The sequence below is a fragment of the Oncorhynchus masou genome, chromosome 6, assembly GCF_036934945.1.
Source record: "Oncorhynchus masou masou isolate Uvic2021 chromosome 6, UVic_Omas_1.1, whole genome shotgun sequence".
Classification (NCBI taxonomy): Eukaryota; Metazoa; Chordata; class Actinopteri; order Salmoniformes; family Salmonidae; genus Oncorhynchus; species Oncorhynchus masou.
In genome coordinates this window covers 48,468,495-48,480,407 of record NC_088217.1, presented here as the reverse complement: position 1 = coordinate 48,480,407, position 11,913 = coordinate 48,468,495, and the positions used below count along the sequence as shown (strand labels likewise).

Genomic DNA, 11,913 nt, shown 5'->3' with positions numbered 1-11,913 from the left:
AGAGTGGCCAGACGGAAGCCACTCCTCAGTAAAAGGCAGATGACAGCCCCCTTGGAGTTTTCAAAAGGCATCTAAAGGACTCTCAGACCATGAGAAACAAGATTATGTGGTCTGATGAAAGTGTCACGTCTGGATGAAACCTGGCACCATCTCTATGGTGAAGCATGGTGGTGGCAACATCATGCTGTGGGGATGTTTTTTTAGCGACAGGTCCTGGGAGACTAGTCAGGATCGAGGGAAAGATGAACAGAGAAAAGTACAGAGAGCTCCTTGATAAACACCTGCTCCAGAGTGCTCAGGACCTCAGACTGGGGCGAAAGTTCACCTTCCAACAGGACAATCACCCTAAGTACACAGCCAAGACAACACAGAAGTGGCTTCGGAACAAGTCTCTGAATGTCCTTGAGTGGCCTATTCAGAGCCCAAACTTGAACCCGACTGAACATCTCCAGAGAGAGCTGAAAATAGCTGTGCAGCGACACTCCCTATTCAATCTGACAGAGCTTGAGAGGATCTACAGAGAAGAATGGGAGAAACTCCCCAAATTCAGGTGTGCCAAGCTTGTAGCTTCATACTCAAGAAGACTCAAGGCTGTAATCGCTGCCGAAGGTGCTGCAAACAAGTACTGAGTAAATTTTTAATAAATGTGCAAAAATGTCTAAACCTGTTTTTGCTTTGTCATTATGGGGTATTGTCTGTAGATCGATGTGGGGGGGGGGAAAAACACAATTTAATCTATTTTTGAATAAGGCTGTAACCTATCCCAATGTGGAAGAAGTCAAGGGGTCTGAATACTTTCCGAAGGCACTGTATATAGCAGTTTTCTTTAATATATTTATTTTGTCTGCTGAGTCCTAAAGAACAAATGTGGTCCCTCACAGGAGGAAGTGTGACTTGTAAAGTTCAGTCAAATGGAACTGGGTAAACCATCATGACCTGAGCAGTGTGATACTCTACTCTCTGCTTATCCATGTGATTATAGCCCTGCTCCTTTATCCACTGACTGAACCCACCCCTTTGATTTCCCATGTTAGTCTCCTGAGGCACAAGTTGTTTTAAACAACCCATTAACAACCTTGGAGACAGGCCTGACATTGAAGTGATTTATTTTCAGATAAACGTCCCCCCCCCCCCCCACTGTTCTCAGACTTCTGACTTGAAGTCTGTAATGATTGGCGTGTGATCTGTTTCTGCATACGATATTGCTTCATCAGGAAATTCTCTCGCTAATTAACACCTGATGAAGTTAATACATGTTCTAAACTCAAAGCTGAAGAAACATACGCATTCCAGAATCTATAAATTGGAGGCGCTCTTAGACAATTTGGCACAATTTGATGTAAACATGTAATTGAGTGATCACTGTAGATATGCAGTAAATTTCAGAAACAGAACTAACCCCACACAAAGTATACACATTCATGTCCCAATAGTGTTATGCATTATTTACAACAGACAGAACACTTACCACAGTTGTAACATAGTCATGCACTGCATCCCTACCAGTAGATGTTATAACGGCATTGCAAAGCTTTCTGCAGGTGGTTCAGTGTATCACAAACCCCAAAGCACAAATTGTTTATATTAGAAGTGGAAGTGTTCTTTTCGTGTACAGTTTAAAGACGGACAGTCAGTCCATGGCCAACGGTTATGAAAAGTGAAACAATTTAATAACATCAAAAACATCCACAAACGTTCTGAAACACATGCAATAGCTGTACATGTTTTTTTTTTTTTTGTACAAAGATGCAATAGAAGGCGATTGTCCTGTTAACGTTTAGGTTGACTTTAAAAACAGGCTTACGACTGTGATTCGTTTTTTTTGGAGTTGAATGGCAGTGTCTAAAATGGCATGCACGTTGTAATGAGCAAGGTTGGTCTCTGGACATTGGGACAACATTAAGCCATGCTTTAATTGGTATTTTGATGAACTAGAATAGATCAAGCGGTAACTCGGTTGATAATTGTCTGCATGTTGTAGCAAGCTGTCGCATAAAACCACTGAATCACAGCCTCGCCGTGGAAATTGTATCAGAAATGTCCACAACAACAGTATAAGTACTTTCCTGTTATCAACTGAGAGGAGTTCTCAGAGCACCTGGGTCGTTCCATGAAATGAGTGCCTTTTGTGTCCCTTTGATATATTAATTAGAAGTTGTGCACAAATATTGAATTGCCTGTTATAGTAAATGAAGTAGCCTTCAATATAGACCACATGGGAAATTCAATAAATCAGATTTTTTATATGAATAGACATAAAATTCATGTCGCTCTGTGCATCCTCTGTGACTTTAATCCACTTAACCCCAACATTCTCCAAGTTTTCACCATCATTGTAAAGCCCTAGTTATTTCGTTGCTTTGACACTCATTTCTGATGATGATTATTTATTTCATGTGATTAGTAATTCATCTTAAGCTTAACAACAACAAAAACTGTCTGTCATTTTAATGTCAACCCTGTTATGTGAACTGAACTCTTTGTTTAAATATAGTGAAACTATTCCTTTTCAAATATTTTTTTCAAAAGAAACAGTGAACATCTAATAGTCAAAATTACAGTGTAAATGCAGGTGAGCCGTTTCTACTCTTTTCGGCCATTTTCTGGTCTTTTGTGGAGGAAAACTGAGCGAGTCGAGCAGAACACATTAACCCTGTAGCACATAGATCAACAGGCGAGCCATTTTTTTATAATTACATTTTCTTTGTGAAGCTTGCCCCTCCCTGTTGCACACAACAAGCTTTTTTCCCCCCAGTCACAAGGGGATTCATGGCTGATTTAAGATTAAGTTTTAAGATGAACCCTGTTACGGTCAACCCTGTTACTTTATTTGGCATTTAATAGGCACTTACTATAGTTTTATATAAAAAAACATTGAGATGGGAAAAAGTGTTTTTTTATTAAGTTGAACATTTGGTCTTTATGACAGAATATTAAAATGAGGTAAAAAAAATATATATATGTTTACCAAATTACACTACTCAAAAGGCACCTAATAAGTGGAACGACCCACCTGCCTTGGGTCTTTTGTGTATTTCATCATGTGATAAAACTGAGGCATCCATTTTGTATAATTTTGTCATGTATAAAACCAGGAAATAAGTTAATAAACAGCTTTTGTACACATATTAAAATCATATTTAATGAATGCATTTCAAATATAAAATGTCAATAATATTTGCTTCAACTGAACAAGACAGACATCATATGCTCACATACACATGTTGTTTGCTAAAAGACCTGGCAGTATAACACAAGGAGCCATGTGGACTGGAGTTCTTATTTTCTTCCTTCTATATTTGAGTGGATTACAAACAGTTGTTGCATTTGACAAAAAAATGCAAAAGCCTCAAAGGTTTTCACTGATTTGCGGTAATATAAAACACCTCCACACATACAATAATATATACATTTTGAAATGATGCATTCTGTTACAGTTTGATAAAAGGACAAGCTTTATAAAATGAAGATGGCAGTGTAGCTGACAATGACAAATTACATTTCACATGAGATTCTGCTTGGTATGGATGTCATGTTCTTCCTTTATTAAGTCCCCCCCCCTGACCAGTCTGATGAAAGTGTTGTCCTAAGGATGGATGATGGCCCCTTTGCCTTTCTCTTACGCTTTGCTCTGATTGGTGGTTCCTTTGACTTCCATGGACACCCTTTTCTCCTTGCGTCCAGCGTATTCGCCGATAAAGGAGCCATCCTCGTTGAACTGGGCGTCCTCATCCCCATAGTCCACCAGGCTGTCCCCACTGTCCTCTGCTTTGATCTGTCCGCTCAGAGAGTGCTGGCTGCCCTTCAGTGGCTTCTCATCGTTGTCACTGTGTCGATGGCACAAAAACAGGGGATTTAAAATCCACCTAATTTCACTCATGGCTTAACTCAATAGGCTTTACTGGTGAGGACAGGGACACAGGCAGGTTTGAACCCATAAAGCTTCAATGAAGAGCTTCGGTGATTTTGGCAGCAATGTCTACCTCTGACTGATGGACAGAGGAAAAATTATCAAATATGTCAAGAGTACTTAAACTCTACATGTACAGTATATCCATGTACTGTATGTGACAATGATGGGATGATTTAAAGAAGACAGGGTATTGATGTGGATTTCGGGCTGTTGCAGTGTACAATTATAGTGTGCTTCAGATTTTGGAGCAAACATACAATAAATGTGCTTTCCCGTGGTCTGACGTTGGGGGCCACCTATTTTAAGGGCCACACACACACACACCACTCTAGTTCTCAACTTTACTGTGACCATATGGCGAAAGATGTCTAGGCTACTTTTGATTCAATTTAGGTTCTGAGTGTGAGACTACTGATTGGAGTGGTGTGCGGGTCTCCGAGTTGCATTCTTTGAGTGTGTTCTGAATCGGACCAGTGGAGGATTAATGAATTGAGCACAGATATTATTGCCCCGGAGATGAGCTGCATTCAATTACACAGATTGGTTTTTAGCCTCCTGCTAGGTTGTGTTGCGGCCAGGCAGCCATCCTTCATTGAGCTCCATTCAGAAACAATTAGTAACATCTGAACAATGAGGCTGTTACTGCTAATGAGCTGAGCTCTACCACCACACGTCTACCTAATCACAATGCACCATATAGGGTGATACCACATCGACATCACGAATTCGTCAACAACAACAGTTGCTGTTTACCACATACATGTTAAAGCATACATGCTACTCAGCCCATCGTATGTCTCGAACAGGGATGTCTGTGAGGGTCCGTGTATAGCTCATGCATGTGGGGCATTCTTTTAAATCAGGAGAAATGCACAGATAGAAGTATATGATTATATGATGATTAATTATATGATGTGATACAATTGAAAACATTGGGTACAATGAATTCTCGACGCAATGGTGGTTGGAGGTGTGATTTACCTGTATTCACAGAAGGTGTCATCATGCATACCCTGGGATTCAAGGTCTGGGTGGAGGTCCTCTTTCTCCTTTACTGCTCAGAGAGAAAGATAATTATTTAGGGTACCATGTATAACATTCCATAACAGTTTTTTAACCTTCCCTTACAAAAAAAAACAGGTGAAATGGCTGCTTTCACATGTTGAGTTTAAATTTCACAATATATTTTGTCTTGCCCATGTACCCTCTGAATGGCGCGCGCACAACACACACACACACACACACACACACACACACACACACACACACACACACACACACACACACACGCACACACACACACACACACGTCTTAATTGCCTCAAGGCTTAAAAATCCTTCTTTAACCGGTCTCCTCCCCTTCCTCTACAGTGATTGAAGGGGATTTAACAAGTGACATCAATAAGGGATCATAGCTTTCACCAGTCTATGCCATAGAAAAAGCCTGTTCATAATGTTTTGTACACAGGTTGGAATGCTACTTTGAAATTGTGAAAATGGTGACGATGCCATTTTAATGTAAGAGCTGTTTGAAAAGACAGCCTGAAATATCAGTCTGTTATGGTTGGATGGATTTTTTGGCCGGCCGGGTGACATCACCAGGTGGTAAATTAGTTATTAGACCAATGAGAAAGAGATTTCCAAACCTCTCTGCCAATAACTGCTAGTTTCCAGTTTTCCCCTTTCCACTCAGACCACTTCCAGACAGTCCTAGCAAAATTCTTGCTTGAGAAATTGCTATTTGCTCATGTTTCTTTTTGCCTATTTGTATTAAAAACAAACCATCAATTATTGCTATTGAGATAAAAACGGCTGCATTGGACCTTTAACGAGTGAAATTCACATTTGAAGTTTTACATGTAAGAAAACTCCATGTGTAAATCTCACCTTCACATGTAGAATTGCAAGTTCACATGTTAAAAACAATCACATGAAAATCACATTTGCAATTTCACATCTAAAACTCCACATGCCTATCTGAGTACAATAATTCAAGTTAAAAACAATTATTTCTGTTTTCTGAGCCATCCACTCCATTATTAGTCCTCCATGGTGTTGCATTGATATACATGTATACTTAGCGCTACCACTAGGGAGAGGCATTCAGAGTGTTACTGCCGCAAGTGTTGGTCCATGACCATTGGAAGAAGCCCAGTGAAAAGAACAGAGAAGACCGCTCTCTGTGTCTCATAATTATTTATGCTGGTTATATATATATATTTTTACCTTTATTTAACTTGGCAAGTCAGTTAAGAACAAATTCTTATTTGCAATTACATCCTAGGAACAGTGAGTTAACTGCCTTGTTCAGGGGCAGAAAAACAGATTTTTATGTTGTCAGCTCAGGGATTCGATCTAGCAACCTTTTGGGTACTGGCCCAACGCACTAACCACTAGGCTACCTGCCACCACACTTGTGTAGTTAGCATGTGATCAATGGATTCAAATTTAATAAATAGTAACCTAAAATACAAATCATTAGCGTGATTAATATGTACACATGTAAATACACTCAATATGAGCCCTTGTTTATACGAGTAAGATTTTCCCATTCACATGAGTGTAGCCAAGCTAAGTAACTAGCTAGCTAGTTCACTTTTGTGTGTAAGTCAACGAGAACAACATGGCATTTCGGAGGATATTGTTGTTATCTTTATAAACAAGGGCTCATATTGAGTGTATTTACATGTCTACATATTAATCACTCTAATGATTTGTATTTTAAAAGGTTTTATGAAATTTGTATGCTAACTAAAAAAACGCTAGCTAACTTAATGATAGGTGATAGCTAGCCTTCGATGTTGTCCTATTTAGCTATTTTTCGCTTCTGTTATTGTTAACTGTCCATTGCTTTTTGTTACATTTAATAAACAGGCCTAAAGGGGATTTTAATGTATTTGAAAATGTGTGAATTTGTTTGCTTTTGGAATTAATGTAAACGGATACTTTTGATTTAGAATTAGGGCTGTCAGAGTTAATCAGTTATCTCGAGTTAAACTCAAGTTAAAATCATGATTAATTGCATTAATCAAAATACACTGAATCATCCAAAATACATCCTCGATAAAGCTAAAAACAACCATGCTAAGTCAAAATAAGTTGAAATTGAGGTTAAAGAAAGTGTGCTTTATTAATTTAGCTGATTTTGCTAACTGTTACTTTGGACAAAATCAAGAAGTCAATGCTTTTTATAAAAACATCTTAAATTACAGCAACTTGACAAAAATGTTAAACGTTTGACTGCCCTATTCTGAATTATTCATATTCAGAGCTTGTGAGAAATGTATAATAAATATACATTGGAAGAGAAAAAGTGTCGACTCGCTTGGTTTAATGGTCATGACGTTGGCTTCTCCCATTGGAGACACGGGTTCTAATGAAACGTGTCACATATGAAAAATAAACATTAAAAATGTACATGTCAAAAATCCATGCAAGTGTCCGAAAACCACGTGTCTGACTCATGTGGTAAAAAAATAGCTGTAATTTGTTTTTTCGTACACGTGTTTATTTTATTTTTAATTTTTTTATTGTAATGATTGATGAAGACACAATAATGTTCTGTTAAAATGCCTTACAAGTTCTCTCACATTCTGAAGTAATAACATACTCAGTGCTTGATGTCAGTAACATTTACAATATGAGTAACAACTAAATCCTCCTTTCAAAGTGGGAAGCTTACTATCAGTGAAAGTGCAGGAGGTAGTGCTTAATGAAGGCAACACAGAACAAAGCCCTGTGATTTAGACTGTCTTTCTGACATGATAGGCGATTAGCCGAGACCAATAAGTGTATAAAGATGAAAGGTACTGTAAAATCCCCCCCATCCCCCACAGACAGGACTGGCATTAAGATACCCTGGCTGGTCCTTATGGCATCACCCCACCACTGGCATGTGACCATAACATTTGCATATCTTCTGTGTATTTTGTGCATTGTATGCTTTGTTATTCAAATTCAGCATATTCCAAATATGATATGCTGTATTTAAATGTTATGAATACAAATGCATATGCTCCCATTAATTCAAGTTCCCATTACACTCTAAATATATCAGCGTTGACATTTTGAGCAGTGGTGTGATGTATATTTCTACAAATAATAACACATCAGCTTAAGTATATCTATAACGGTGTCCAGAGTGATGTATCATTTCTCTTTTGTAACGAGGACTCTAAATGGAAATATAATGATGCCTTGTGTAATGATTAGTTAACATTCATAAGGTGCAGTGTGTGTGTGTGTGTGTGTGTTTGAGAGTGAGCACCTACCAGCATATTTCCCTCCTTTATTTCTGTTGACAAAGCAGGCGATTAACACAATGAGTGTGAGGACAGCCACGGCACACATCAGCCCGATGAACCAGCCCTGGGTGGAGATTCCTCCATGGATGCTTGCCAGACCTGAGGAGAACAACAACACAACTCTTTGACATTGACTTGACCCTGCCTTTCCCGAGGACACTTAATTGAATGTTTACATCGACAAAGTCTATCTGATGCAGAGGCAGAGAGGCAGCAGGTTACGCTGAAATGGAAATGTACCAGTATTAATATTAAACAGCTAATCCCCTTGTCTAATTAATCAACTGAAGAGGCTGTTCAAACAGAAATTCATTCACCAAGTCACACAGAATATTTTTTTTTTTTTTGGGGGGGGGGGGAATCCTATTGACACTGAGAAAACCATGCATAACACCTTGAGACACGTTCAAGGACAATGGTGCACCTGCATAGACCTAGTACTCAATAAGACATCAATTGGTTGTGGTGCTGATGTAGGTGGTGGGGTTGGATGAGGGGGGGGGTTGCTTCTTTTCCTGTGGCATCCCTGCTCACCTTTATCCCTGGTCCTGATTACATCTTCAAAAATACTAGAATTATCAACCCAGTTGTTAGTCATAAGGCGCACAGTGTACGCAGTCCCAGGCTCCAGCCCCTCAATGATGTGGAAAGTCTTAGAGGTGTTTACTGCCTCAGAGATCTTCCAGTTACCTTTACCTATAAGGTGCACAATCAGGGAAGGTTAGTACTCATGAGGGGCGAAGGTTCAAGGGTTAAAGGTTACTTACAGAGAGTTCGATGAAATAACACAGAACAACATTTCTAGCATGTAACGTTAACAGTAATATGGAATACAGATTTCTCAGATGTTACCAATACATTCAAAATCACCTTAAACATGTATCACTATAAAATAGACTACAAATGGACAGAGAAGTAATATGTGCTTACGGTTGTTCACATATGCAACATAAAACTCTGAATCGGTTTGCTCGCTTCCCGGAATCCAGCTGATATTTGCAAAGTTGTCACTAACTGAGGAACTAATATTCAACAGGGCTGGGACTGACAGACAGATGAGGGGGGGAAAGGGGAGAAATGGCAGAACAGGGTTAGTAAAGGATAGTAACGAGAAGACAGATTACATGCACACCAACAACAAAAAAACATTGGATCGGAAGCTGGCCAGAGAGTTGTTGATTAAGTCAATCCATTTGCTTATGTGTTTCATTCCTAATATTACTGTAGGACACAGAGTGAAGGCTTATCAACAGCATTTCATGAATCAATTGTAATGAAATTGCCAAAGGGAAACTACTTTTTTTAAATGTTTTATTTCACCTTTATTTAACCAGGTAGGCTAGTTGAGAACAAGTTCTCATTTGCAACTGCGACCTGGCCAAGATAAGACCTGGCCAAGTTGGTGAGGGAGATAAAAGTCTCCAACTTCAGCGATTTTTGCAATTCGTTCCAGTCACAGGCAGCAGAGAACTGGAACGAAAGGCGGCCAAATGAGGTGTTGGCTTTAGGGATGATCAGTGAGATACACCTGCTTGAGTGTGTGCTACGGGTGGGTGTTGCCATCGTGACCAGTGAACTGAGATAAGGCGGAGCTTTACCTAGCATGGACTTGTAGATGACCTGGAGCCAGTGGGTCTGGCGACGAATATGTAGCGAGGGCCAGCCGACTAGAGCATACAGGTCGCAGTGGTGGGTGGTATAAGGTGCTTTAGTGACAAATGGCACTGTGATAAACTGCATCCAGTTTGCTGAGTAGAGTGTTGGAAGCTATTTTGTAGATGACATCGCCAAAGTCGAGGATCGGTAGGATAGTCAGTTTTACTAGGGTAAGTTTGGCGGCGTGAGTGAAGGAGGCTTTGTTGCGGAATAGAAAGCCGACTCTAGATTTGATTTTCGATTGGAGATGTTTGCTATGAGTCTGGAAGGAGAGTTTACAGTACAATGATATGGAAATGTTTTGACAAGGAAAGTCCGCAAAGCTGAATGGAAATCTATAGATAGCACGCACCCACTGAAACCTGCAGACGAAAGAACAAAGCAAAACGCTGCTTATTGACTCTGTGTGTTCATTTTCTTAAGCAATACCACTGACTGCTCTCCCTTTTCAAATCAGATAGATTTACCCTGCTGCAATACATATGTACGGTACACTGAGTGTGCTAAACATTAAGAACACCAGCTCCTTCCATGACTGACGGACCAGGTGCATCCAGGTGAAAGATATGATCCCTTATTGATGTCACTTGTTAAATCCACTTCAATCAGTGTAGATGAAGGGGAGGAGACAGGTTAAAGAAGGATGTTTAAGCCTCGAGACAATTGAGACATGGGTTGTGTGTGTGCCATTCAGAGCAATATAATGATTGAAGTGCCTTTGAACGGGTATGGTAGTAGGTTTGAGTGTGTCAAGAACTGCAACGCTGTGGGGTTTCCCGTGTGTGTCAAGAATGGTCCACCTCCCAAAGGACAAATTGAGGCGGTTCTCAGGGCAAAAAATACACAATATTATAATGTCTTGTACAATCAGTGTACAGACCCCTATAGAAAACATGCTTAAGATGTGGAGGGGTTCATGTAGAAGGGTCCAAGTACAAAATTGAGATTTTCTTCTACAACAGTAAACACTTCAATGGGAATGTTAAATATCAGAGGTTAGTAAGTCCCTTTGCCTCACTGCAGGTACACTGTTCTCAGGTACACTGTGGTGAATACATTAGACAACAACAGACTAATAAAGACTCTGAAGACTCTGATACTCCAAGAATAAATCAAAGAACCACTGCACCTGGAGTGATGGTGAGAATCATGCATCACTCCATATTGCTAAAGTTGGTAAAAGAAAGCTATGGTTTGACCCGGTCAACAGCAACCAATCCCCTTCATTTCCCTCAGGCATACATGCAAATCTGTGACGGTCTCATGCTCAAGTGTCATTATTTTCTCAGGTGATAATTCAGTACACAAGGACACCTGTGTCTGTGCTGCCTATCCCTGTGAGCACAAATGACACACCGTGGGTAATGCTGATGTATGACTTCGTAACTATGGTAATTCCCATCATTCGCTTAGTATGATGACTAAGTGACACGGGGCCTGACTAAAAATATCCCAGGGCTTGGCGTGTTTGTCACCGCGCTTCTCAGCCTGGTATTAAAGGCTGCAGAAAGCATCTGCTGTCACAGCAGGGAGCGCAGCCCTGGCCCTGCCACAATGCCTGAAAGATGGCTCTTCAAAGTCAGGGAGTTCTATAAAAGGAGTGCCCCAGTACACAGAAATATTCTGATCTACGGCTTTCAACAGCTTTCAATTTATCCACTTATCTCAGTCCCCTAAATATTACCGTCTCTTTAAGAGCTCACACCTCCTCCTTACTCTGCCTGGCTAAGCCGACACTTTCCTCAGCTCAAATGGTGCTATGGACATTTGCTTGCCCCACAGCACTATTGTTGGTCACCCAGTTGAAGGTTACATGGAAATGTTCAGGTGACTGTTTGGTCAATATTCTGCCGTGTAAGAGGACTGGGCCCCCCCCAAAAAAATCAATCCTTGACAATTAGACATATTTGCCCTGTTTGAACTACAACACACTACACTCACACCTCCGGGTATGGAATAGATTCAATAACGTGACTGTCTGTTGATGAGCTTGTTGAGCCGTTTGCTGGACTTTAACTCAACATCGATGCTGAGGCTAGT

At 40.2% G+C, this 11,913-nt stretch overlaps 1 protein-coding gene across 11 annotated transcripts in view; it reads right to left on the bottom strand.

The window, feature by feature from the left end:
* Positions 1-1,648: 1,648 nt before the first annotated feature.
* chl1b (cell adhesion molecule L1-like b) overlaps positions 1,649-11,913 on the bottom strand; it is a 75,352-nt gene continuing 65,087 nt past the window's right edge. For 8 of the 11 annotated variants that reach the window (XM_064968904.1, XM_064968902.1, XM_064968908.1 and 5 more), the window contains 5 exons: positions 9,148-9,261; positions 8,752-8,913; positions 8,185-8,316; positions 4,895-4,967; positions 1,649-3,827 (listed from right to left, as the gene is read on the bottom strand). In XM_064968904.1, coding sequence (XP_064824976.1) covers positions 3,620-3,827; positions 4,895-4,967; positions 8,185-8,316; positions 8,752-8,913; positions 9,148-9,261 — 689 coding nt within the window. In that variant the 3' untranslated portion in view covers positions 1,649-3,619. The remainder of the gene's footprint in view (positions 3,828-4,894; positions 4,968-8,184; positions 8,317-8,751; positions 8,914-9,147; positions 9,262-11,913) is intronic. The other 3 variants (XM_064968911.1, XM_064968913.1, XM_064968910.1) reach the window with 2 other exon arrangements.